General features: G+C 45.0%; 1 protein-coding gene across 5 annotated transcripts; it reads left to right on the top strand.

Moving 5' to 3' along the window:
* Positions 1-4,087: 4,087 nt before the first annotated feature.
* RRM2B (ribonucleotide reductase regulatory TP53 inducible subunit M2B) lies at positions 4,088-24,065 on the top strand. Of its 5 annotated transcripts, none has more exons than XM_079301406.1 (9): positions 4,088-4,193; positions 8,574-8,726; positions 10,245-10,361; positions 11,278-11,411; positions 12,943-13,037; positions 14,863-14,996; positions 20,300-20,404; positions 21,488-21,601; positions 22,064-24,065. In XM_079301406.1, exons 1-9 carry the CDS (start codon positions 4,191-4,193, stop codon positions 22,214-22,216), a joined length of 1,008 nt encoding a protein of 335 aa, XP_079157532.1. In that variant the 5' UTR covers positions 4,088-4,190; the 3' UTR covers positions 22,217-24,065. The 5 variants fall into 5 exon arrangements, with proteins under 5 accessions (XP_079157532.1, XP_079157529.1, XP_079157528.1 ...); XM_079301403.1 differs by having other exon boundaries at positions 4,137-4,399; XM_079301402.1 differs by lacking the exon at positions 4,088-4,193 and adding an exon at positions 4,974-6,033.
* Positions 24,066-27,815: the final 3,750 nt, after the last annotated feature.

Below are 27,815 nucleotides of genomic sequence, written 5' to 3'. Positions count from 1 at the left end.
CACAAATTATGATCACCAGTTGCCAAATTGATGCTGAAAATCCTGTTTTATAAATAAGGCAGACTGTTTCAGGCTTGTGTAGTTAAACTGCAGATAAATAAATAAATAGATGTGGAATTATTTCTGCAGGTACTAATACTTCCTCTATTGATCATCCTAGGAAAGGATAACTTCAATGTACAAGGACTGGAGTCTGTTGTAGATTTCCTGTTGTGACCTCCAGCATATCTTAAGTTCAAAACTGTATTAGATTTTACTATGCTAAAAAACCAGTACAGCCTCACAAATCTAGGTAGAGGCATTTTAGTACAGAGAAAATTCATGCTGGTATGGCTGTTCTCTTATACTGAGGAGGCTAAGTTACAAAGGTACAAAGCAACATCTACCTTGTGCCTGGCTATCAAACTGCTGTGATTATTTCCACTACCAAAACTGCCTCTAACTGAAATGTGCAAAGTTAGTAGAAAGCAACAAAAGAAACTGTTTAGAATAGGCATCAAAGCTCCAGTCTGTGAAATAAAGCTCCGTCCCTCACAAAGCTTTGTGAGGCTTGATGTACTGAGAAGTATCCAAGGCCCTTGGATGAAAGGCCATATATACATGTAAAGTACTGTGTATATATATATGTATTGTGTGTATATGTATATAAGTGTATGTGTATGTATAACATATAAATATATGTTATATGTATATATATTTCTGTATATAGCTTAAACATTTTTTAAGTCCTGTAATGTATAGTTAGACAAAAGTTATGCAGATAGCACAGTAGCTCACCATATATACACACACAAGGCATTCTGATAAGCAGAGAGGGAATTTAGAATGATATATGCTGTCGTCATTGACTTGAAATATGTATGTAGCTTTATAAATAGCTTTTTTTCCTCTGTATGGTATATTTAAACTATATCAAGATTTTAATAAGAAAAATGTTTATTAAAATCATACACCTCCTCTCCCTTTGACTTAAGCCCTTCTGTTAGTTCACTTAAAATGTGGTAGAGAAACTAGTTAAATTCTGTAGTGTTTACACTTTTTTAATAGTCTAAATCCTTAGGTGTTAACCATTGCTAAAAGAGGAGATAAAGGTAGCTACTAATAAAATGTTATGACCAACTACTAGAGTCGGTCCTAATCTGAATCTATGGAAAGCTGATACTGTAGTGCTAATTTACACAAATAATTTTTGGCTTTGGTTTCTTTTCCTTAGCTAGTTGCATCCAAGGTAAATCACTTGTTCAGATTTGATAATTTTCCAGGAATGAAAAATTGTCATTCAGTGGTCGTTCCTACCTGTGTGGTTTGGAAAGTGATTTTTCTTTCCTGCAAGTTAGTCATTTGGTCACTAGATAACAAGCAGTGATAAAGCTGTAAAGTGGCAAACTTGTGAATCCAAACCAATATCCTTGCACAGCAGCATTCAGGGAGGCAGAGTAAAGGAAGTTTTCCTCAACTCTTAAACAATGTTTATCTTTGTATACGATTGTGCAAATCATACAGACCTGCTGTTTTTCACAAGTTTACTTCCATGCATCTGAAGAGGAGGGTGTAGGGAGCAGGGCTGCACCTCTCCATGGTAGCTGTTGTGCTGATGGGAGAAGTTCCCCAGCCACCATCAACCACCTCCTGTGTGGCTGCTTCTCAGGGAGAGCTGGAATTGAGCACAGCTCCTGGCCACCCTTAACACCACGTGAAAGGTGGTTCACCAGGTTTTATTAACCCTCCTTTCTGTGCTTGCTGCTGTGCCCTGACCCCCTTTATAGGGTCCCACAGCCTGTGGATTACATCTGTGTGCATCTGTAAATGCCATTCTGAGCTGCTGCTGTGTCCGTGCTCTTCGCTTCACTGACACGTGGGTTTTTCTGGTTTCCTCTCTGTAAGGCAAACTGTGGATACCTCGCTTGGTAGCTCTGATTCCCTTCCTCTTTTCAAGCTTTGTAGGATTGGACCTTTTTCCTGAACTCTTCAGTTTGCCTATTTAGTAACAGCACTGCTAAAGAAAATTCTGCACATCCAGATTAACTGGATTTCAGCATGTGTGGCATTAGCTTATTCTGAGGTAGAATGCACAGCCACACATTAAAATGCATAGGTGAATGGGTCATGTGAAAGCTTCAGTGACTGCCTGGAACTCACAATGCTGGAAGTTTGCACGTGGTCTCCATGGGGAGGACATGAACAGGCTTCACAACTGGAATGTGGCCTCTATCACAGTGCAGTTGTTAATCGGGATTTCTGGCATCATCAGGAGCTCTGATGGATCCTTTGCTAGTTGCAAATTGCTTGTATGGCTTTCATTTGCAACTATTTCATATTTGCTGAATTGAGAAGCATGGAGGGCTTTTAATTTGTTACATATTTTTAATGGATTTTTTGTGGAGTTGTCTCAGAGGATAATTTCATGTCTTGCTTGAAACACAATCCTGTGACAGACTATTTCCCCCCTTTGTCAATGGCTTAATATGAAAGCATTTTTTGTCCATTACCACCACAAACTACTATTATAGTAATAGACAATTTAGTATAACAAAAGGCAGTTGACTGCTCCCTAGTGTTTCAGGATTCATTTGTCCAGTGGAAATGGCAGCTAACCAAATGAGTATGCTTGAATATTGTAGTCAGGTAAACCTTTTGGAAAACAGATTGTTGCCACAACCCAAGGTAAGGTTTCTCTGCAAGGAGACTTAAGGAAATTTTAGGCTTTAGTCATACTGAAGTTATTCACAAATTGGTTTTCTGAGAGTGAACAGTGCTAAGCTGAAAAGGAGATTTCAGTTTAATTTATAAATGAAAATTCTTAAATTTACCTGAAATGGCATTTTCATATACAAAATTAGACTTATAGCCCATTTTAAAAGGCAGCTGAGTATTCCCCCAGAAAGTAGCACCTTTTGAGGGAGGGAAGAAAGAGGTACTATGGTTAAAGCAGTGATGACTGTGTTTGCCAGAGCAGGACAGCTGCTGCAGCAGTGAGGAACTAAGGGAGGAATACAGCTGCCACACTTGTCAGGGAGCTTGTTCTAAATAGGACATTGCAGTACAGCTGAGAAATCTGAAATCTTGCAAAATTGTGCATAATGCTGTATTTTATTTGTATGCACTTGTCTGTATTTCAGTATTGTGTACGTGATTTAGTTTTTGTAAAACAAAGCTAACAGAAGTTGGCATATTTTTGTGGAGGTGCAAGAACAGCCACATGCTGTTTGGTTAATCCTTTCCAGTATTTTTCTTTTTTTGTGCATCTTTAGACACCATGTAAATAGACATTTGCTGTGTATAATAAGGACAGGTCTTTTAAGGAGTTATCTCCAAATACTTGAACAATTTTATACTGCTGATTATATTAATTTATGGTAGATCTCAATCCCTGTCAGGACATGGCATTTCCTTATTTAGGGAACTCTGAAATAGTAGCCAGGACAATCACATTTGGGGGCTAAGACTATTGGTAGGCAAGTCAATGTCCTTTAATACAAATAGTATGCTGCTTTTTGGTTTTGGTCCAGAAACTCACGCATTTCCCCCCTAAACCATCAGCAAACTGTGTATTACACACACCAATAGAATTTGTCTGTAAATGGGTCAATTGGGTTGGCTCTACATCAGTCAGTGTTCCTCTAAGTGTTCTGGACAAAACACTGGAATCCCTAGTAGTCCATATGCTTGATATGAGTGGAGCTGTTGTTGGACATAAAGATTAAGCAGCTTATAGGTATCTCTGAGAATTCAAACTTCAAGGATGTCTCAGAAGTAACAGTACTCAGGTAACAGCAGATATTGTTAATGTGAATCCACTTTTTCTCATTTAGTGTTTGTGTGTTCCTGCTCTTCAGTAACTTGCTGCTCACGCACGTGTTTCTGCTCCTCAGAAAACTCCATGTAGAAAACCAGAACTGTTCTTGTGCTTAGTCACAGGTCTCACCACAGAACTTCTCTTATCCCTGCCCTGGTGAGGCTGAGCGTCCCTCACAAGGCATAAAGAGCCGCAGGAAGCAGATGCGGCGCAGAGGAGCCCAGCTGGGGCGACTGTCCCTTCCCGTGCGCTCCCAGCCACTGCGGCAGCCAGGTGCCTTTAAAGAGAAATACCCAAAATTCTTAAGGACGCACGAATTCTTAAAGCAGCACAGAGAAAGGGGACACCCGAATCTTTTGAAGCTCTCTGCTTGCAAGAAAGGAGCGAAATATTAATGGTACTTTCACCCAGAGGCCCTTAGCGAGCGCCTCCAAGCGCCACAGCTCGCTGTTACGCAACTCCTGAGTCCTCCCCGGGGGAGGAGCGGCCTTGGCCATGGCCGTTCCCCCCTCCTCCGCCGCCGCCCCTGGCGGAGCAGTCCCGCCGGCCATGGGCGAGCGCCGGGGTCCGGCGGTGCCGCGGGAGGCGGCGGGCCCGCAGCGGGTAAGGCCGGGCGGGAGCGGGCAGCGGGGCCGGCCGGGGGCTCCGCAGCGGCGGCGGCGGCAGCGCAGCCCTGCCCGGCCGGGCCCGCGGCCTCTCCGCCCCTCCGGCACCGGGGGGATCCCGGGCACCGGGCACCTGCTGCTTCGGACAGCCCTGCAGGGGGCACGGGCCCTTGTGGCACCGCGGCCCCGGGGAGCGCTGGCAGCCCCTGAGGGTATGCGAGTCGTCGAGCGGAGGCTGCGGGCCCGGGCAGCCCCTGAGGGGATGCGGCCGCCGAGCGGAGGCCGCGGGCCCGGGCAGCGCCGTCCCTGCCGCCCCGCGGTCTGTGCCTGCCGGGCCGGGAAGGAGAGCTCGTCCTCTCTGCCGTGGAGGCAGGTGTGGGTGTCGGTGATGTTCCTGGGGACCAGGCAAGTCTGCCCCTGGGAGGCGTCTGAGCTGCGTTCTGATGTCCCCGCAGTATAACCATGCTAACTACGCCAGGCTAGGGTGTTCCAGAGAAAGGATCACCGCGGCAGGAAAACCCACCTAGTCCTGATCCCTTGTGTCTCATGAAGTATCCAGAAACAGGTGTGCCCCGTTAAATTCAAGTGTAGGAAACCCCCTGAACAGTGACGCGCTGTACCCCTAGTGAAGGGCATGGTAGTCCCGTGACCCGCTCCAGCATGTGGAACCAGCCGGTGTTGTGCTCCTCAGATGCTGTGCACTGCAAGCCGTCTCTCCCAGGAATGGGATGCTTTTCCCAGACTCACTGCTGGCAAGGCCTGAATGCCCTGCCCAGGGCTGGCCTGAACGCTTTGGGAGCCGTGGGATGCAACGTGCAGCCTCTTATTGGGGTGTGTGGGGGTTCATGGTCACATCCCATCGAGTGTGTGTTCCACATCACAGTGCTGGCTCTGCCAGCACCTCTGGCTTTTTCCCTGGCTACGGCTGATGTGGGGCATGTAACTGCGATACTTGCACATGTTGCCCAGCAGCTGTAGCTGTGGGGTGATGGTTGTATGTTTGTATATATGTTAATAATTTCCTAGTTTGCTGAATTGGAAATTAATGGAAGGCGTCTCAGTACCCCAAGCGTTTTTTGTTGTCCATTTGGTTTATTGTCATCACCAGAAGAGCTTGTCTCACAGTTGCAGAATAACTGGGATATGATGACCTGGAGTGTGTCCAGCAAAGGGCTGATGATTAAGAGACTGTAGTGTCCATCATATGAAAAGAGGCAATGAGTGATGGGATTGTTCAGCCTGGAGAAGGCTCCAGGGGATTTTGTGAGTGTGTGAAAATACCTGATGGAGGGAATAAAGGAGACAGAGCAGGCTCTTCTCGGTGCCTCATGGTGGGACTATGGGAATTGGTCACACACTGAAGTACAAAAGGTTACATTTACATGTAAGAAAACACTTGTTTTTTTGAAGGTGGCCAGATGCTGTCACAGGTTGCTCACAGAAGTTGTGTGGTCTCCATCCTTGGAGATACTGAAGCCTCATCTGGATGTGGTGCTGAGCAATCTGCTCTGGTTGACCCTGCTAGAGCAAGGGTTGGTCTGTACCCACCAGTTTCAGCTCTTTCATATTTTTGGGTTGCGTTGTCTGAACAGAATGAGGCATGTACACATGCACGTGCCCTTTGTCATTGTGGTGAATGTTGACTGTTTCATGCACCATCATAGCAATATGAAAAATATCTGGGGTGCAGACCTAAGGTAGTGTGGACCTTGTGACTGCTGCCTTCTCCTGCCCCTCACACTCCTGCCAGTGCCCCTGGATCCAGGAAGGCAAGGCAGGGAATGCATTGTGCTCCTTCAGCACTGCTCAGAAGCCTCAGCAGTGATCAGAATGTGCCATGTACTTGAAACTGCGTTAGAGAAGATGAGATTGTCTTGTAGCCACTAGCTGCATGCCTGCCTGCCAATTTAGAGCCTGCCTGTGAAAGGCTCCTTTCACAGCAGCCTGCCTGTGAAATCCCTCTGCACCCCTGAAAGTTGTAAGGGAGGTGGGATATAGGTTGAACAGGAGGTTCCAGTATGGTGTGGTTTCTGTGACTGACCTTTTGTTTATTAAAATTAAAAAAAAACCCCAAACAACCAAAACTATCTATTTAACAAAATACTGATATAGTTTTTAAAACCACAGGCCAGTCAGCCTCACCTGAATCCCTGGAAAGGTGATGGGACAGCTCATCCTGCAGTCTGTCTAAGCACATCAGTCAGCCAAGTAAGCAAAAGTCAGTCACTGTGGATTCAACAAAGAGAACTCGTGCTTAACCAGTCTGATTACCTTTTGTGATGGGACAGTTGGCTTAATAGGCAAGGGAAAGCAGTGGATTTTGTCTACATGGGCTTTAGCTAATGTCTCCCATGGTACCCTCATAGGCAAGTTCAGAAAGTGTGAGCTGGATGAGTGGATGGTGAGGTGGATTGAGCACTGGCTGAATGGCAGAGCTTGAAGGATTGTGAGTGGCATCACAGGGTCTAGTTTCAAGCCTGTCACTGGTTGTGTCCCCCAGGATTCAGTGCTGGGTCCAGTATTGTTTAACTTACCCATAAATACCTTGATTAAGGGCCAGATGACTCCTCAGCAAGTTCACTGGTGGCACAGTGCTGGGAGGAGCAGCTGATACACCAGAGGGCTGTGCAGCCCTGCAGAAGGACCTCAGCAGGGTGGAAATGTGGGCAGAGGAATTGTCTGAAATTCAGCAAAGACAAATGCAGGTCCTGCACCTGGGGAAGAACAGCCCCAGGACCAGTACAGGATGGGGGTGACCTGCTGGGAAGCCACCCTGCAGGAAAGGATGTGGGAATCCTGGATGAAAACAAACTGTCCATGAGCCAGCAGTGGCTGGGCTAGCAGGGAACACTTTTGCAGTGTTTCCATTTTCAAGTATGTCAGCTGGTTGGATGCCAGGCCCTGAGAAGGTATGTGCTGAGACAAGGTGCCCAACCTGCCAAACACAAGTTCTTTGAATTCCAGTAAGTTTCTGTAAACCATCTCTATGTCCCAGGAAGTAAAAAAGGTCTTCAACTCATGGCCTTCAGCAGACGCTCTGTAAGATGATGCTGGGAAATCTGTCTCATGTAATTGAGTAATATTTTAAAATAGAATAAAGTGGTAGAATTGTAAGCCAGAATGTGCTTCAGAGATGTATTCACTGGGCATCTGGGGTATATGTGCCAGCATACATGCAATGTGCATGTGTGTTTGGGTTTTGTTTGTTTTTTAAAATGTGAATGGCATTATTTGAGAATAGTTTCCAAATTGAAGTAAAGGAATGCTTTTTGTTATGTGAAAGGTTAAAGCAGACTGAGTAGGGAAAGGACTTTGGCACCTTCTGGAAGGTAGAAATGGTGTTCAAAACCTTCAGCTCCCTTTCTCTGCTGTATTATATGTAACACCTTGTATGCTGCCTGTGGCTAGGTATCCTTTACAGCAGTGTCGGTGGGATCTTGGAACCAACCCAGAAAGGCATCCTGCTGGCTGAACTTCTCATCAGTGTGAGTCACCAGCCCTTCTGCCAGGTTGCAGCATGCTGACCTGACAGCTCCTCACAGCAGTTGTGGCATGTCTGCAGGGATGCAGGGATTGATCCTGGGAGCAGATGTCCCCAGCCAGAGGTGGGGTGAAGGCCCTGCTCAGAGTGACCTCTCTGCTGTTTTCACTGGCCCGTTTCCTAAATATCATCTGTCCCATCTCCCCAGCTCAGCTGGGCTGGAACACTGAGGAATAGCTGTGCACAGATGTCCTCTGGGAGCCCACACAGGAGGATCAGTGTGGAGATGGCTGACTCCTGATCCGTGGGAGGTACGAGGGCAGTGAGCCTGGTGGAGCTGTGCTGGTTGCAGCACTATGCAGTGACCTCACACGTGTCTCCCCATGTGTGATACCACAGTGGCTGGTGTCTCCCAGGGCATTTCCCCCCTGTGCTGCAAAAGGCTTTGTCTTTGACACACAGGTGTCAGGGCTTCCTGCTGCTGGCACAGCTGGGAGGGGGTGTTGGTGTGAGCTGTGCTGGGTAGAGCAGTGCTGCCAGGAGCACGGATGGAGGGCAAGGGGACACGGACCCCAGGGGACCAGGTGAGTGTCTGTGTGACACGGGTGAGCTTTCAGCCACACCTTTGGGATCCTGTGAAGAGGAGAAATTAACAGTGGTAACTTTAACCAGAACTGTGCTTTGCTTTCAGAGCTCCTCGAGTGCTGCTGAAAATCGCTCTGACCTTGATGAAGAGCCTCTACTCAGAAAAAATCACCGCAGGTTTGTCATCTTCCCCATCCAGTACCCAGACATATGGAAGATGTATAAGCAGGCTCAGGCCTCCTTTTGGACAGCAGAAGAGGTGAGCCCTGGGCCAGTGGGTTGGCAAAAGGCAGTCAGACCACTGGGGTCCTGCCTCATCTTTCCTAGCTCTGCTGCTGGCTTCTGTGTTGCAAAGGTTGGAGTTAATTGCATCAAACATCAGGTGCCAGCAGCAAAGCAGAACTCCCTTCACTGACAGTGGAAAGCAAGCTGCTTCCACAGGGTAATTCAGCAAAGCTGTTTTAGCTTAGTTTAGGGTGAGGTATAATTGTGTCCTGGGGTGCTTCTCTGTTTATAGAGAAATCCTGAGTCAGATTGCTCTGATTCATGGTCAGATAGCTCCCGTGATCTCTGCAAACTTCCTGCCCATTAAGATGCTTTGGAAAATGTCATGCTGTTCCTTAATATTAGGTACCTAAATTTCCAGGCAGACAGTGTTAATCATGTACACTTGCTTAAAATGCATTTTAGCTGACTCCTGATCACCCTGGTGAAGTGCTTGCCCCGTGTTATTGCAAGCTCTAAGTTCTTCCCTGAGGTTGCTATTTAGATAGACTTGAGCAGTGCTTGCTATGCTTGCAGCAGTACCAGCCTCTGAACATTGCTCTGCTTTGGAGAAATCACCTGCCAGGGGAGCTGGTTGTTCCAACTCAAAGCTTATGCACCCTTTGCTTGTTTGTGGGCAGTGGTCTGCAACTGCAGAGGAGTGAGATAAAAGCACTGGGAGGCTCTAAATGGACCAGAAAGTGTCATGGGATGATGAGGAGCAGCTGTTTGTGGAAGTGATATTTCATTGCCTGCCTGGGAAGCTTGCTACCCTGTTGCAGCAGATCTTAATTTGAACTATTAAAGAAAAAGCATTTGAACTCCTGCCTTACCAGCATTTCCCTTTTACTGTTACTGGTTCCTTCTTTCACTGTCCTACCATCTGTGAGTCCTCTGAATTTTTCACATCTGACTCTAGTGCTCTTTTGGTACAGAAATCCTACAAGCAAACAAAAAAGGCCCATGTGAAGGAAGCTGTGGTTTTCTCTCATGGCTGGGGTTTGGTCTGATAGACAAGAGCAGTTGCACAGCATTTGCTCCATACCATTCTTTGACAACATGGAGGCTGAACACCTGCCAAAGGCAGAAGTATTCTCAGTCCATCTTTTGACATGCTTGGCTATAGCTTTCTTGGAGTATCAGCATTTATTTCAAGTAAAGTTTAAGTGTCTCAGAATGAGCTCTGGTTACTGGTGCATGTTCATACTTGTGATGGAAAGGTATTAAGGTTTTTCAAAATCTCATTTATTTATTCAATAGACACTGATTTTAATTCCAAATTACAAACGTGTAAACTGTGAAGCAAGTACATGATGTTACTGTTGCAGAGAGAGGTGACAGTACTGCAGTGTCTCTGTTGTCTTTTACATTCACAAGTATTTAAATTCCCTATGTTTGAAAGATTTGAAAGCAAAAGCTAAAACTCTGCCTCAGTCACTTGACTGGTCTGCTTGTTTTTACAGAATGACAGATGCAGAAGGACAATAATGTTTTTCTTTTTCCTTTTCATTAGGTTGATTTGTCTAAGGACCTTCCTCACTGGAACAAGCTGAAAGCAGATGAAAAGTACTTTATCTCTCACGTTCTGGCATTTTTTGCAGCCAGTGATGGAATTGTAAATGAAAACCTGGTGAGAAAGACTTACAGAGGACTTGAATACTTAGTCATGTTATTGTCTCATTAACTTTCCTTTTTGGCTTTTTCACATTAATTCATAGGTTTGTTAAGTGTGTACTTTTTTTTTCTTTCCCTCTCACCTTTGTCAAGTGGAACAAGCAGCTTGTTTTTCTGGGAACAGTGTTTGAGTTAGATTGGGTCAGCTGTGGTCATCAGGGCTCCAAATCACATTACTCTGGGATACTGTTTTTAAGTTCAGCCCGTTTGGCTGTGGCATGTGTATTTCTGAATAAATTAGTACAACCCTGTATTTTTCCTGTACTCATGTTAATTGAAAAGTAGGCAATACAGACCATGGCTGTGTCATGTATTCCTCATTTTGGTAAAATCTGTTTTGTTACCACTGAACAGCATCCTAGAATCTCTTAGAGCTGCAGGTGGTGCTGCTAAAATGGTAGAGAATTCTTCCTGTTGATATCTTTTCTGGGCTGGAGAATACCTTATAACTGGATAGCAGTGCTATCTGTCTGCAAATGTCCAATTTAAATCTCAAATGTTTGAATGTTTATAACAGTAATATATGTGCATGCATTGCATGAAAGGTCATGCTGTTTATATTTTTAATTATGAACAAAATGTCTGAGGCTTTGTTCAGTACTAAGTGTTTAGTGTTGCATTATTTTGCTGTTCTTCTCTTGTGTACATGTGCCCTCATGCTTCAGCTCTTAGATATATTTACTTCTGGCTAGCTTGCTTTATTTTCCTCTGCACCACAGCTATCCTGTTGACATGTCTGTGAGCAAAGTAGGACCGAGCTGCTCCCATCCTGTCTCTGTAGCAGAGATCTGCTGTCTCTCCTGTTGAGCTCAGAGTAGTGTCATGCAGGACTGTCTTATTGTACTCATTGCCATGCTTTCTGCTTTTGGTAGGTGGCACGTTTTAGTCAGGAGGTGCAGATCCCAGAAGCTCGTTGTTTCTATGGCTTTCAGATTCTCATTGAGAATGTTCACTCAGAGATGTACAGCTTGCTCATAGACACCTACATCAAAGATCCCAAGAAAAGGTAAACCTCTGGATGTGGTACACACCCATGGGAAGTCTGTGGCTGAAGCCAGTGCCAGTGTAGTAGGGCAGCATGGCAGCTTTCTCCTTTTTCAATACCGACTTTCTGGGGGAGTTGGGGAAGGTTCCTTAAAGCTTTCAATGCTGCATGTCTGATCCCCAAAATGGAGAGGAGTATTACTGACCAAGGGTTATTTTGGGAGCATCAGAAGGTTAGTTAATATTGGTATAAATCTTTTATTACTGGAAGCATGGAGTATCTTAAATGTTAAAGGCCCCTTGAGATTATTGTGCTCCTGCAGTGCTTGCTCTTACATCAGCAAATGATCAGCGTGAGGAAAGTGAGTGCTCATGATCAAAGTGCTGTTTCTAATATACAGCAACAAATGTATTGCATCCCTTCAGTCTTTTTGTTGTCAGTGCTTTTTAATACAACTTGAGCTGCTTATTCTTGAATGATTGAGTTCACCTTTTTTGTCTGAAGAAGTTCCTAATCCAAACAGTAATATATTTGAAAATATATTTGAGCCCCCCCACCCCGACCAGGGGCTCTACCATGGTGATGGTCAGGCAGAGCTTGCTTTCCCACAGTGGCATCCTGTGTTGGTAATGGTGGGAGGACTGCAAGGTTTCCTTTCAGGTGTTCAGAATTTGTGCATGTGGGACTTGTCCAGTTCCTTTTGTGTAGTTGAGCAAGATGAGGTTTTGCTCTATGGATAGACTGAGGTAGGTGGCTTCAAGTCTGAGAGAGACTGTGATCTGCTGGGTGGGCACTCCTGGGATGAGATACTTGAGTCCACAGCTTGCCTCCCCTGAGCCCCTGGGTATATTGCTTTCTGCACATTGGCCTCCCTCTGCCCTTTTTATCACAGATCACACCTTGGTTTAACCTGGCAGGCAGCTAACACCACACAGCAGCTCACTCACTGCCTGCCCCTGCCCAGTGGGGTGGGAGAGAATTGGGGACAAAAGTAAAACTGGTGGTTTGAGGTTGGAGTTGGAGAGGACAGAAAGGGAAAATAATCATGATATACAAAACAAGTGATGCACAATGCAGTTGCTCACTGCCTGCTGATACCCAGCCAGTTCTCAAGAAGCAGCTCCTGCCCAGCTTTCCCCTGGTTTATATTCTGAGCATAACATCTCCTTTGGCCACCTGGGGTCTGCTCTGCTGGCTGTGTCCCCTCCCAGATTCCTGCTCCCCCCAGCCTGTTCACTGGTGGGGTGAGGTTGGAAGCTGAAGAGTCCTGTAAACACTACTTAGCCACAACTGAAACATCAGTATGTTACCAACACAATTCTTATTTTAAATATAAAACACAGCAGTGTACAAGCAACTAGAAAGAAAATGAGCTCTTTCCCATGCAAAACCAGGACAGATCATCACCTCTTTGCAGTGGGAATGATCTCCTACTTGGGTTAGCTCAAAGCCTTGCATCATGGATCCCCTATCCAGTGGAGCTGGAAGGGAAAACCAGAGCAGATTTACATGAATCACTATTTTGATGTTTTGTCTCTGTTTTCTTCTGTAGGGATTTCTTATTTAATGCTATTGAAACAATGCCTTGTGTTAAGAAGAAAGCAGACTGGGCTCTGAAATGGATTGAAGACCGAGAATCCACTTTTGGTGTGTAGCTTTTTAAAAACTTGTTTCTATTGCATATCACAAACTGACCTACTGTGAGTAAGCTGCACCCCTGGAATATGAAATTAAATTCTCCACAGGTGTAGTGACTTCTGAGTCTCTGGTTTAACGAAAGAACTAGAAGTAAATTCTGGTGAGCTTGTATGTTTTTATCTTCAGCTAGAGAAATAAGGAATGGCATTGCCCCCTGAAACCATGTTATGAAAAATGCTCTGTCTTTTTTTTTGTCTTTATACTGAATAACCTTGGTTTCACCAGTTTTTACTTGTAGACTTTATATTCTAGTTTTGATTATTTCTTCTAGTTGGTTCTTGTTTTGTACTCAGTGTTCAGAACTGGGCAGCTGAAGTTTTCAAGTCCAGTTATTTTCTGTGTTCATGTTCCTATAGAGGAATCTATGGGGGTTTGTTTGTAACTGAGGCATGACTGAGCCTGGACAGAAAAGATTTGAGAACCATCTTTTTCTGGTGTTTCTGGTTTGCTGTTGGGACTAGGTTTCGAGTTTTTGTATCTCTTTTGTATCTATTTTAGAGCTGGGACAGTTGCTCACCTTCCATCAGCATGGTGCAGGGCATCCTTAGCAGTGTTCTGCATTCTTACAGTGTTGAATTTGAAGGGTTTGCTGTAGCTGAAATCCATAATGGGTGCACTCTGGTGAATTTTTTTAAGCAAATATCCTCTATATTTTGAGAAAGTGTAGGAGATGGAGAGATTCAGCCTGGTGAACAAGATAAATCTGAACATTCTTTTGCGGCATCTGTTCACAGCTCTTGTTTGAGAGAGGTTCTTTTTTCTAGCTGTGCATTGTTCTGTCTGGAGCTCCCACTGCCTCCCTGGTCTGGCTTTGTTTGCTGTGTGTGGAGCCTCTTCATCATCCTTTGTTTGGCCCCCAGCAGTGTGGGGTGTGCCAGGAATCAGAAGGTTTCCTAACTCCAAAAGCACTGTACCCCCTGCTCCTGCCCCCAAACTTCATGCATTTTATCCAAGTACATTATCAATCTTCTGCTTCATTAAACCTGTATTTTATAAGCAGCCTTTCTCCATTCCTCTATAGAAGTAACCTACAAGATTTTAAGTGTTGCTAGAAAAATTCTTTGCTAATAACTTTTGTGATGCTTGTAAGTTGGTAGTGCTTTCTGTGCTTTTTTCCTATAATTTGAATTTCTTCAGATGAGCCAGCAGTTGGCATTTGTATCTCACAGAGAAAGTGGGACATCTGGCTACTTTGGGTTATTTTTTAAACAATGTGTGCAGTTCTTACTGGGAATAGGCAGCAGAACTTAGTGCCAAAGCCCTTCATGTTAGAACATAGACAATGAGCCTGTGAAGTTGTTTGAAGTAGTGTACATGGGATGATGTGTCCTCAGTAAACAGTCAGAAGATGGTTTTATGTAGATTCCCAGCAAGAAGAAGTTGTGGTGGGGTGTTTTTTGTTTAATTTAAAAGAGATTGGCCCTGTTCTCAGTTTTGGCTGTCAGTTACTCAGCTGCTTTCCTGCCTTTCAGGAGAAAGAAATAATGGACTACTAATGTCTTGGCCACTTTGGACATTACATTATTTTGCTTCTGACCTGTAGCAGTTTCAGTGGGTGCCCTGGTTCTTCAGCTCTGCTGGGGTTGCCTATGGCTGAGTGCTGTGGGGTGTGTAGACCCTGTGTAGATCTGTGGATGGATGTGGTCAAAGGCAGCATCTGGTGCTGCAAAGGGGATTGCTCCTCTTTAGCATCACTCTGTCTGATACAAATGGTGAGTCTTGCTGATGAGCAATACAGCAATTTGTCTAACAAAAGATGTGTTATGTTAAACAGGTGAGAGAGTGGTTGCCTTTGCTGCAGTAGAAGGCATCTTCTTTTCGGGTTCCTTTGCTGCTATATTTTGGCTGAAGAAGAGGGGTCTGATGCCTGGATTGACTTTCTCCAATGAACTTATTAGCAGAGATGAGGTAATGTGGCATGTCCTACACACTGTTTGGAAATAAAAGTGAGTTTTCAGGGGAAGGGTAGAATTATATTGCTGAAGAACCCATAGTCTTGACAGAGGAAGGGGAAAGAAGCAGAATTCTACCAATACTTACAGAATTGTAGCATCATTTAGATTGGAAAAGACCTTTAAGGTGACCAAATCAGATTGTTAACCTGACACTGCCAAGTCCACTCCTAAGTGCCACATTCACGTGTCTTTTAAATACCTTGAGGGATGGTGATTCAACCACTTCCCTGGACAGGCTGTTCTAATTCTTGACAGCAATTTCCGTGAAGTTTTTTGTAATATCCAGTCTAACCCCCTGCTTGATGCAACTTGATGCTTTTTTCTCTTGTCTTGTTGCTTGAGAGAAGAGACTGACCTACACCTCACTACAGCCTTCTCTCAGGTATTTGTAGAGAGCTCAGGTCTCCCTGAGCCTCCTTTTCTCCAGCCTAAATATCCCCATCTCCCTCAGCTAATCCTCCTAAGACTAGTGCCCCAGACCCTTCACTAGCTTTGTTGCCCTTCCCTGGACATGCTGCAGCACTTCAATGTCCTTTCTGAACTGAGGGGCCCAGAACTGGACTCAGTGCTCGAGGTGTGGCCTCCTCAGTACCCAGTACAGGGGGACAGTCCCTGCTCTGGTCCTGCTGGCCACACTATTGCTGACACAGTCCAGGATGCCATTGGCCTTCTTGGCCACCTGAGCACATGCTGGCTCATGTTCAGCCACTCTCAAAGGACCAGCACCCCCTGGTCCTTTTCCACTGGGCTGCTTTCCAGCCACTCCACCCAAGTCTATAGCATTGCATAGGGTTGTTTTGGCACAAGTGCAGGACCTGACATTTAGTCGTGTGGAACCTCATACCATTGTCTTCAGTCCACTGTTCCAGCCTGTCCAGATCTCTCTGCCTTCCTAGCCTCCAGCAGATCAACATTCCTACCAAGCTTAGTGTCTTCTGCAAACTGACTGAGGGTGCACTCATTGCACTTTACTGCTGATAAAGATATTAAATAGAACTGGCCACTGGGGCCAATAAAAAAAATTAAAATAAAAAAAATATATAGCATGCATAACATAACTCAGCTGTGGGAAACACTGCACGTGGCCAGCCACCAACTGGATTCAATTCTCACTACTCTCTTTGGGCTGGCCATCCAGCCAGTTTTGTACCCAGCAAACAGCACTAATGAACTTAGAGCCTGGATGCCCCTGGGTCCCTCAGCAGAAATATCTCTTTTTAAGGGGAGTAAACATAAATATTGGTGTCCCAATTATGATTTAACCCCAGCCATCAATCAAGCCCATGCATCCACTCTCTCACTTCTCACCAGTAGGATCAGGGAGAGAATCAGAAGGGTAAAAGCTGGAAAACTTGTGGGTTGGTATGAAGAACATTTAATAGGGAAACCAAAAGTCACACACATGAACAAATCAAAACAAGAAACTAATTAACTGTTTTCCATGGTCAGGCAAGTGTTCAGCCATCTCCAGCAGAGCAGGGCCCCATCAGGTGCAGTGGTGACTTGGGAAGGCAATTGGCATTACTCCAAATGTTCCCCCGTTCTTTCTTCTTCCCTCCACTTTATATGCTGAATGTCACATGGTTTGGAATATCCCTTTGGACTCTTTTGGGTCACCTGTCTCATCTCAGGACAGGTGTTGTGTCTCCTCCCAACCTCCCATGCACCCCCAACTTCCTTAGCAGGGTTGACAGTATGAGAAGCAGAAAAACCCTTTGGCTCTGTGTAAGCCCTGCTCAGCAATAACAACATCTCAGTATTATCAACCCTGTGTTCAGCATAAATCCAAAACACAGGCCCATACCATACTTGAAGAAAACCTACCCTACCCCAGCCAAAAGCAGCACTCCAATGTATGTAGTATTATCGAATAGATGGTTTTTTTAGATTGAATGGGGTGTTTGTTTTCCTGTGCTATGGAGGCAAAGACCCAGCTGCTCAAGGAGTGGGGTGGAATTGCATGGTCCCCAACTACAGGTGGGGCTGGCTGGAGCAAGGACCTGGATAGTGTGTGACTAAGACTTGCTGTGCCTCAGGTGCTTCAGGCAGGTTTAGCTGGGCTCCAAGTACCACTCCCCACCTGCTCCTGGCTGTGGGTCCCAGAGCTTGCAGACAGCTACCTGCGTCCATCACTGAGGCAGCTGTGGCAGGTTGCTACAGAATGACTTCTCTCTGTGGTCTTGTGTTGCTGCACAACAATAAAATCTCCTGGGAGGGGGGCAACTACAGATCTGCCTTTGAGGAGAGTGCTTCTTTAAGTTAAGATGTGAGGAGGAGTTTGAGGGGCTGCATGTCAGCACACCAAATATGACAGACCATGTGCTTACAAATGCCCCTTTTTCCTTCCTTTCATTTTCCTTGCTCCCTGCAAGTTGGCAGTTGTTGTTTATGGCTGGGGACTGTGCACTGCACTACATACGTCGCTGTCAGCATTGAACAAGTGGAAAGACCAGTTTTTTATGCAGTATAAACATGCTAGTGGTTGTAACTTAGCAGAGTTGGTCTTAATGTGTAAAGAGCTTTTTTATAATGGAAGTAATTTTCATGGGTTAGATAAATTGCTTTGAAATGAAACATCTTATGATGTGTCTTTAAAAGACACTTTTGAAGGAAGTGATATGATGAGTGAGGAGGAACAAGTTGTTCTTCAGCCTTCACCTTCCTTGTGTCTTCTGTGTCATCATGAACTGATCCATTTGAGTGAGGCAGGATTTGTTTGTTACAAGGATGTCTTGCAGGTGAGTGAATGTAAGTGTACTTCTTTGCAGAGTTCAGCACCAAAAGACTAAAATTTTCTGGAGCTCTGCTGGCATAATTCCAACTGCAGTGCTGTTATGAAGGTTAAAGCTTGGTGCAGAGAGCACCTGCATTGAAACCCAGTGGCAGTAAAAAGAATCCACAATGGAAAACTACAAACTGTTTTTTGATGCACCTGGACAGATAAATGATTAACGTAACTCTCAGTGTGTTTTTTGAGCTGTTGGCTCTGTTCCCAGCTACTTTTCAGCTGGTGCATCTCTGATACTTAAGGGTGCAGAGCTGGTGGGGTCACCAATCAGCAGAGCACACTGGTTCATGGGAGAAGCCAGGCAAGTCCTGCATCCTGCTGGTGATGTTGCCCTGGATAAGACCATGGGAAGCCTTGCAGCAGGAAGCTAATGTGGTCACTAGAGGGGGGAATTTTTCCCAAATTACATTATTTCAGGGCTGTTTCATGACCTTAATCAAAAGGATTTTATAGCCTTTCCATAAAGGTTTTCACAGAATTGTTAAGGTTGGAAGGGCCCTCTGGAAATCATCCAGTCTAATCTCTCTGCCAAGCAGTATTTCCTGAAGCAGGTGACACAGGAATGTGTCCAGGTCAGTTTGGAATGTTTCCAGAAAGGGAGACCATGCTATCACCCTGGGCAGCTTTTTCCAGTGCTCTGTCACACTTGACATAAATAAATTCTTCCTCATGTTGAGGTGAAACTTCTTGTGTTTTAGTTTACAGCCATTACTCCTCATCCTGTCACTGGGCACCACTGTAAAGAGTCTGGCACTATCCTCTTGGCACCTGTCTGTCCTGGCTTCAGCCAAAGACAGGGTTATTTTTCTGCAGTAGCTGTGAGGGGTAGAGCCTGGAGCTGTGTGGCATGGCTAAGACCCTAATGTTAGTGGGTGCCACCTCAGGTCGTTGACAGGAGTGGGGGAAAGGGACTCCACTCCCTCTCCTGCTTTTGAGAAGAAGGGTGTTCCTTCCAGAGGGAAAAAAAAGTAATTGGAAAGAGCAGGTAAGTATCTGTCATGGGCTTTCCATGTAAATAGCTTCTTTGTCCTATACATTTTGTTGTTCATATTGCTGTTACTGTTCCTTTTGTTACCTCGTTGTTTCTAGTAAATTGTTCTTGCCCATCCTGTGATTTTCACCTTTTGTGCCTCCATCCTCAGAACAGGAAAGGGCAAGGGGAAGCTGGGGTCTCTAGGTGAGGGCAGGGAGTGAGCAAACCTGGTTTGGGAGAGTCTTGGGGGCACTGAATTGGGGAGTACCATTCCTAAACCAGGATACCATCTTTGAGATAATTGTATGCATTAATGAGATCCCTTCTCAGTGTTCTCTTCTCCAGACTGAACAGGCCCAGCTTCTGCAGTCTCTCCTCAAAAAAAAAAAGATGCTCCAGACCCCTCATCATTTTTGTGACCTCTGCTGGACCCTCTCCAGTAGCTCCTTGTCCCTTTTGTGCTGAGGATGCCAGAACTGAACACAGCAGTCCAGACACGAGATACCCTTGACTCTTCTGGTCACAAGGGCTCTGTTGGCTCAGTCAGCTTATTACCCACTGAGACTCCCAGGTGTTTTGCAGCAGAGCAGCTCTCTAGTAGGTCTGCCCCCAGGTTTTGTTTGATCCTTGTTAATGGTCATATGGGATTGTCATGTTACCCATAGTCTGCCAAATTCTTTCTGATTGGTTTTCACTCTGGATGTGCCCTCTTGGTGTTTATGGGCAGTGATCACCAGCTTGCAGAGGAGAGATGGTAGCACAGTGCTCCTGTAGTCTGGAAGTGGTGGGTATGGCTGAAGCAAGACCATCAAGCTGTACCCAGGCAAATCAAAGAGAAGCTGAGGTGCCTCTTGCAGCAGTTTTCTGGGGTTCCTTGTCTCCTGATGTTTCCTTACCTTGGCAGGAGACTTTTCTGGAAATCCTGGAAAAAAGCACAGTTTACTAGGCTCTGTGTAGGATAGCTGGGTGAAATGAGAGGGGGAGTTTAGTTGGGGCAGAGATGATTTGTTAATCTTGGGTGACTTTACTTTGAATCTGCCTTTCTGAAAATGCTGTTGGGAGAAGTAAGGGAAGAAATGCTACTGAAAGAATTTAAATCAAGTATTTCAAAGCATAGAATAGGTAAACAGCCTGTTTTAGCTCACAGGTAGTTTTACAGGTCTTGATGTAGAAGTCTTTCAGCAAAATCATCCCTGACAGGAGGCAGGGACCAGCAAGGCTCTGTGTAGGATCACTCACAGTAGAGCAGCCCTCAGAAGAATTTTGCCTGAGAAACATGTATGCTGAACATTATTTTGGCATAGGTGGCATGTGCTAGATTTGAGATGTTGCTAGGTTGTAAACAACAAGTCCACGCTACATGTGATAACATTAAGACATTCATAAAAGTAGGAGGCTGGGAAACTTCAACCCAAATGAGACTGCCTGAAAATAAGAGCAAACTATGTGGAAGAGGGAAAAACTGACTGTTTTTTTCATTGTTCTCTTATTTCAGGGTCTACACTGTGATTTTGCTTGTCTAATGTTCCATTATTTGGTGAACAGACCGTCAGAAGAGCGAGTCCGTGAGATCATCGTTAATGCTGTAGAAATTGAGCAGGTAATCCTGGCTGTGACAACATTGTGGGCAGCACAGGCTCAGTCTGAGATGTGAAAATAAGCAAATTAACTTCTAACTTCCGGGATTCTGTGCTTAATACTTGGCTCAGGCTTAATCCCTGCTGCATTTTACCATTTTCCCCTCTTCCTTAATGGTGACAGTAAGAGTCGGGTTTAGTTTAAGTTGTCAAGCAGCTGGGGGGAGCTGAAGCTGGCAGCTGATTTTCTCCTTAATGACAGAAAGGAAAAAAAGCTGTCTCATTTGATATTGAATAGACTAGTTCCAGTTGGAAGGCACCTACAATAATCATCTAGTCCAACTGCAGCTGTCTCTTAGAGAGGAGTTTGTTTATGTCTGTCCTTTCAGGATCTTTGTCTCTCCATATTGTATTTCTATCTCTGCTTGTCCTCAGGAGAAGGCAGGGTCTGTTCTACCACAAGCATCATGCTATCTTCTGGCTTTTCCTGAGGTTGATGTCAGATTCTTTCATGTGAAGTGCTGCCCTTCTGCAGACACAAGTTTCTGCATGGCTGAGTGTTTGGCAGGATTTTAGTTTTGTTTTCTTTCCTGTTGTCATCTAACTGCTGTGATGATGACAAATGTTCCTGCTTTGTCTCACAACACTGACAGATATGCATTGGTGCCTAAACATAGACATGACTGGGTTCAGCACTCATATGTATCACTGCCCTCTGATCTGTCATTCTCGAATGGCTGGAAGCCAGGAAAACTGGTGATTTCTTGTTCTATCCCTGCTCCCACTAGTATGGTCTGTGGGTTTATTGAGGTTGGAGTTTAAGCTTACAGTGAAGCTTACGCTGGGGTTTGGAGAAAGATTAGAGGGACAGTGATAAAAATCTTGTGCATTTTCCAGAGTAACAGGCTAAAAATAAAGGAAGATACAAACAGTTACTGAAAACAGAAGATACTTGTTGAATTTAGTGATGCAAGTTATTTATTAAGGCAACTTCCTGGGGAGCCCTGGAACATCACAAAGTATGTTACAGTGAAACACAGGTGTCTTCTCTCCTTTTGCTTCTTAAATTTAATTTCTCTAAATATCATCTGTATTTTAACTTCTAGGAGTTTCTAACTGAGGCATTACCTGTGGGTCTGATTGGAATGAATTGCACATTGATGAAACAGTACATTGAATTTGTTGCAGACCGGTTACTAATGGAGCTTGGTTTCTCAAAGGTAAGAGATGCAATTGCCCCAAATGCTGGCCTGCCAATGCAGCCCACGACAACTGTCAGCACAAAGCACTCCCTTGTCGTGCTGGGGAGCAGGTCAAATTTAGCACATGGGCTTCCTGTGAGTGACAGCTGAAACCACAGCATTCATACCTGTGCTTCACTGTAAAAGAGCAAGAACAATTTAGGCCTTTGTTTCCCTTCAGCTGCTCAGCAGGTTTGTAATGGGAAATGTAAGAGATGCTGCAGTGCTTGAAGAATAACAAGCACCTTGCACAAGTGAACTTCACCACAGACTAAACTGCTGGGGGTGGCAGTAGTGAATTTGCTTAAATATGTGTCCATAGATCCAACAGGATATTGCAGCCAGAGGTGGTCTACTTTGAAAGAGTTTTGACAGTTTTGTTGTAGGGTTCTTAAAGTCTTATTTCCCTGTCAGAATCACCAGTTTGTTTTCCTTCCCCAGGTCTTTAATGCAGAAAATCCTTTTGATTTCATGGAGAATATTTCTCTGGAAGGAAAAACAAATTTCTTTGAGAAGCGAGTTTCGGAATATCAACGTTTTGCTGTTATGGCAGAAACAATGGACAATGTCTTCACTCTGGATGCAGATTTTTGACAAACTGGCAAATGAATGGTGACTGTTTCCCTATCTTCATCTGCCTTTATGCTGGGAAGTTGACTTAATTTCCTCTCAGGGAAATCAGAGTCTACTAGGATATTTTTCCTGAGTTTTCATGAGGAGCAAATATATTTCTCTCTGTGGCATTTGAAGAAAAAAGGGGAATCATTTGTAAAAAATTTATATGGCTTTGTGAAAGGATGTCCTTTTTAAGATTCCCTTGACTGATCTACTGCCAATGCTGTCTTTAAAGATGACATGGATGCTACTACTTTTTTAAGACTTTGGTAGTGTTTTAAAAAAGCAAACTGCAAATTTACCTCATGTTAAGGTATTTTAATATGAAAATCAGATAAGGTATCCATGTAAGAACGTTGCTATAAATTATTTTCCTGTCTTCTGTTTCCATGTTTATAGATTTGGTTTACAGTAAAAGCTCTTCTGTTTCATCCTGTTGCAGATACAGTAGTAATTGAATGTGAGAAGACCTTAATGAGGTCTGAACTATAGAATATTATTAAACCCAGGAATTAAGTGTAATCTCCCCAATAACCTGGGTTCTGTCTGAAAAAAAAAATTTTACTCTGGTTGGAAAACTGATGGATCTTGGTAGGCATTTAATTAAAATACATGTGATTCTTGTCTTACAGCTGTTACTGAGCAGGTCAGTGGACTTTGAATGGTCCTTGAAAAGGCACACCTGTTAACAGTGGAGAAAAACCACATCCTGTAGTTCTTTGGCTTGTGCTGCCTATTTTTCCTTGCTTCACTGATCAAGTGCCTTATTAAGCAGTCTGTACTCATGTGTGTTATTATCTGGCACTGAAACAGCCAGCTCTGGGTCTTGTCCATCTCCCCCTGTTGTGCTGGGTGGTTTGATATTCTCCCCTTCTTGGTTGCACTTGTGCATGAAAGGGGTGAGAAGACATTCCGAGGGGTCATTCCTTGAGGTGCTACAGACTACTAGGGCTGTAAAGAAGCACCCAGTAACCTATGAAGGTACATCAAGTTGTGTGTTTGATGTGAACCATTGGAACCATTGGCACAGAAGAACTTCTGAAAGAAGGTATTTAACATTTCAAAAACAAACCCAGAAGTAGTATGGAATAGCAGCATGTTACAGAGATGGTTTTTGATTGTGTGCCTGAAAACTATAATTTTTTGATACCACACACAGAGCATGGAGCGATTGAAGAGTGACTAACGTGCTCTGGTGGCACTTGGAGTGGAAACTGTACTGGTTTATCTGCAATTACATAGGCTCTTTTTTTTCAAGATGAAGTGAGTGTACCAGAGCTAGACAAAGGGCTCTGCTTTATGAAACCCAAGCATTTTTCATAATTTTCAGCATTTTGTGAAAGAGCTTTTGAAAGTCTTAACTGTTGCAAACATCTTGTGCTGCTTTTGTTATACCTGCTATGAGCCAAACTGACAGCCTGGGGTTTTCAGTGATGGGGTGGTGTAAGTGATATTTCCCTGCCAGCCCAGATCAGCCCCAATAGTCCTGGTACTAGTGTTCCATAAAACATGTCCACTGCCTTAGCATAGTTCCTAGTGGACAGATGTCCCTGCTGTAAAAATAAGCAGCAAAATCAACTCTGTTCTTTAGTCTCTGTAGGTCAGGAGTATGCACTAGGCATGGAAATGGAACAGCTTTATTTTTTCCTAGAGAAGAACCTGAGTAATTTGACTTAAGGTACTTGGAAGAGGGCAGAGGGGAACATTGAGAATACAGAGAAAAGGTGGAACTGGTGGCCCTCACATCCTGGAGCAGAAGAGAACTGTGGACTCAAAGGAAAAACCCAGCACCTTTAAGAAATACTGAGTTGATAGGAGAGAAAGAAAATAAATGCATCTGTTGTTGGAGTAATGGACCCTCTTATGTCACTGAAACTACTGAAAAGCATTTATTTTGAGTCTTATGAATTATGATGAGAATATAGAGAGTATTCTAATATGAAACTGCAATGTGCTCAGGTTCTGTAAATATATATGAGATACCAAAGTCTGGTACAACAGCTCCCACTCAAATTGTGTGTAAATATGTGTGTAGTTTCAATAAAATTTGATTGTGGGGAAGCCCATGCCTTCATTTACAAGTTACATGCTTCCTTGTGAAATCCAAAGTGATAAAATTGGGATGTGACAAAGTAAGTCAGTATTCACAGCTTTTGGGTTGTGGGAGAAAGTTATGAGTGCTCCATATATTGTCTTGCACTTTTTTGGAGCTCTTGACTTGCTCTTTCTTGTTCCTGGAAATAGGTTTTACAGTCTAGTGAGAAAACAAGAGGGTTTGGTGCTTACTTGGTTTGTGTTATTTTTAATTGGGATTTTCTGGCTCAAGGAGAAATCTTTTGGGAGTCTGTAAGATTCAATGAACACTCCAAAAATGTTTTCAGTGGGTGATACCTGATATATCAAGGGCATCATGCCCTTGGGCAGACACCCTGGCTGCCTGGTCTCAGCATCATTGGGTTCAGGCCCTGAGCTGGGGCCAGCCAGGCACTGCCTGAAGCCAAGCACCTGGGTCTGAGCTGGCACAGCTTCACACCTGCATGTGTATGCACTCACAGGGCTGCCATTTCAAAATGCAGCCTCTGTGCCTCCTTGGGGCAGGCATGCCTTCTTCCACCACTGCTGGGCTGTGTTCTCTGAGTTGGAATAAGGCTGGGGTGTGACTTTGCTGTAGCCAGTGACAGAGAAGGTGCTTCCTGAAGGTGTTTGTCTCGTGGTGAACAACAGATGAGTAGAAACCTCTCTTTGGGGGCTGCAATAGGAGCTGAGGCTCATGGTAAGAATCCCTCTTTTAAATTCCAGAGTAGTCTCTGTAGTTCCCATTGTTCCCAATCAAGCAGACGTGTGCCTCCTGGTAAATCCCATCACTTGGTTATCAGTAGCCACAAGCAGACATCGTGTTCCCAACACTGCTCTGACTGTGAAACCATTGCCAAGCACAGGAGGTCAGAGGGTATTCCCAGCCCTTGCTGGGAAATAAAAGTGGGTGAAGGCAGGGCAGTTATCAACCTCTTTCTTAGTGTTTCTGTACTGGTAAGATTTTTGCAGTAGATGGGGATGCTGTGTCTGTGGCAGCACCCTCGGAGCTGACACTGCTGGTCCACTTCCACCACGTTTCTTATCCTTGTCTTTGAATGATGAAAGCTTTGAAAGAGCAAGCGTGGCCTCCCTGCCAGTCCCCCAGCCTGCCAGAGGAGCATCTTCCTTCCAGCCTTCCTGAGGGGATGATCTGGGCTGGTTTTTCCTCCTGGTGGAGCCCTTGAGTCAGAAAATATTAATGTTTCTGTCACTATTATCTAGAGCTCCTTCTGGGAGTCAGTCCCTGGCGATGCTGATGGGTTAACATTTCACATAGCTGGGTTTGTGTTTGCCAGGATGTTTGTGTGCCTGGGGCCTGCTGTCACAGTGCAGGAATGCTGATGTGTGTGCGCAGACTGAGTTTGTGAGCAAGGGTGTGCACACCTGGCACACAGGGAGGTGCATACACACCACACACACACCAGCAGAGCTGAGGGGAGAAGCTGTTGGGTGTCAGGTTTTAGCCAACCCTCTCCCTGGAGCAGAAGGGCAGGGTGGGGACTGGAATATTGCTGTTAAGAGATGCTATTCCTGGTTTTCTGGCAGCTGCTGCCATGGGCATAGATGGGCAGTGGTCCTCTCCCATCTTACATAATTTGGCTCTAGGAACCAGGGCTGCCTTGAGGATAGAACTCTGCTAACTTTAGCTGAAGTTTTTTCAGCTTGATATGCAGGTAAATCTCAGGAATGGCTGGTTTTGGCCAGTGTGGAGCACACATTTCTGTTTTGAACAGAAACGTTGGGATTTGGCTATTTGAGTGTACTGATGTGAGCAGGCTGGGGATTCCCTGTTGAATTTTGATCCTTCCAATGAATTAAAAGGATGTTTGAGTGACAGAAATGAGGTTTCCATGTCAGGCAGCAGTGCTGCCATTATCTCAGCTTCTTGTGCAGTGCTGCTGACCAGGGGCTTCTGCTCTGCAGATCCTTTTTTACAAATATGCTTGAAGGGCTTACCTGGGAAATGTCCTCCTTCTATTGCTTTGGCCAGCACTATTCATCACTGCATTGGCTCTAGTGTGGCTGCTGATGGGTTCACATCAAATCTGCATCATCAATCCCTGTTTGTGCTGTATTCCACTGTTTGGTTAGTGCTACTCTGGGAATGGCCTCCCATAACTGCAGCAACATCTCTAGTGAGGTTGTAGGAGTAGAGGAGCTGTCACAGAGAACTGCTTGGGCCAGCCTGGCATTAAGGGTGAGGTGCTGTCTCCTGCCATGGGGACAGGCCATCTCTGGGGCTTGTTCCAAGGCCTTGCTTATTCCTTTAGGAAGTGCCTCTTGCTACAGAGACAGGGTGAGGTCCTCATCAGCAGATAATGAAAAAAGATCAGCAGACTGATAGGAAGTTATTTTGGATTCTTCTGTGACTTCACCAGCAGGGACTGAATTTGGATTCTGTCCCTCTGTTGCCTCTGACAGTGAATGTCAAAAAAAAAAATCTGTGCTGGCACAGTGACAGCTGGATGTGATCTGCTCAAAGGCTGTCTTGAAAGTCTCTCCTACATGTCATATTCTGCTCCTGCTTCTACTGAAATTAGGCCACTGGGATGCCATAAGCAGCTCTGCTGGTGGCTGCTCTGCCCACTCTGTGATGGCTGGCAGGGTGCTGCTCTGCCCTTTCAGCTGCAGCTCAGGCTGAAGTCCTGCCTGGCTTGGACTTGGCTCTTGCTGATGCCAGTGTGCAGTGCAGTGTCAGAGGAAAGGCCTGCAGTGCAGCACTGGCCTGGCAGACTGGGACAGATGCTGACCAGAGCCAGGTTTACTTGCCCCTTGGGCTCAGAGAAGGCTGCATGCTCTTGAGGCTGATGTGGCTTTTATAAGCCCCTCAAACAAGGTCCTCTCTTAGGTCATCCATAAGTTGCTTCTTTTAGTGATGAGGCTCTGGATGGATACCAGAGGAGTTGGTGGGATTTTTTTTTTTTTTTTTTTTTTTGTCAATTGGCAGATCCAAGAGAAGTGTTAAGAACAAGTCTCAACATCCAAATACATTTTACTGATCTGACAAAAGCCTCTGGCAAGCTGAACTTGAGAGCTTCAGGGAAAGTCTGCCTCCCCATGACTATTCCTTAGCCCAGAGATGTTCTGAAGAGACGATACTTGGGTTGTTTTATGAGGAAATGCAGGAATCCTTTTCCCAGCTGGTGGCCTTACCATGCAGGAGGCTGTGCAGGCTCTGCAGCTGTGCTGTGTCTGCAGCCTGTTACCAAGCAGCCTGTCCAGGGCCCATGGTGTGCTGATGATGGTCACACTGCTGGCCTCTGCTGTGGGGGGCTCCAGAATGGGATGGCTGTTTGCTGCTTCACAGGCAGTTTTAAAAGATTCATTGAAGACAGACTGAGGTGGCCCATCAGCCACCTCCTGAGAGATTGAGACCACTCAAGGGAGGGCTGGGAAGTCCTGAAAGCAGTGACATTCCTTGGGTAGGGAAAGTATGACAAGCAAAGAATGTGCTAGTGCAGTGGGAGTGACAGCCCATTCAGTCCTCATTGCTTAGATGCCA

Source organism: Erithacus rubecula, assembly GCF_903797595.1.
Source record: "Erithacus rubecula genome assembly, chromosome: 3".
Classification (NCBI taxonomy): Eukaryota; Metazoa; Chordata; class Aves; order Passeriformes; family Muscicapidae; genus Erithacus; species Erithacus rubecula.
Note: the sequence above shows the minus strand (reverse complement) of the source record. Positions and strands in the feature narration are given on the sequence as shown.

Coding starts and splice junctions, on each gene's coding strand:
- RRM2B (XM_079301402.1), top strand. CDS start 5,686: ATGGAGGGAATAAAGGAGACAGAGCAGGCTCTTCTCGGTGCCTCATGG. Junction 13,038..14,862: donor AGACCGAGAATCCACTTTTG/GTGTGTAGCTTT, acceptor TATGTTAAACAG/GTGAGAGAGTGGTTGCCTTT. Junction 14,997..20,299: donor AACTTATTAGCAGAGATGAG/GTAATGTGGCAT, acceptor CTCTTATTTCAG/GGTCTACACTGTGATTTTGC.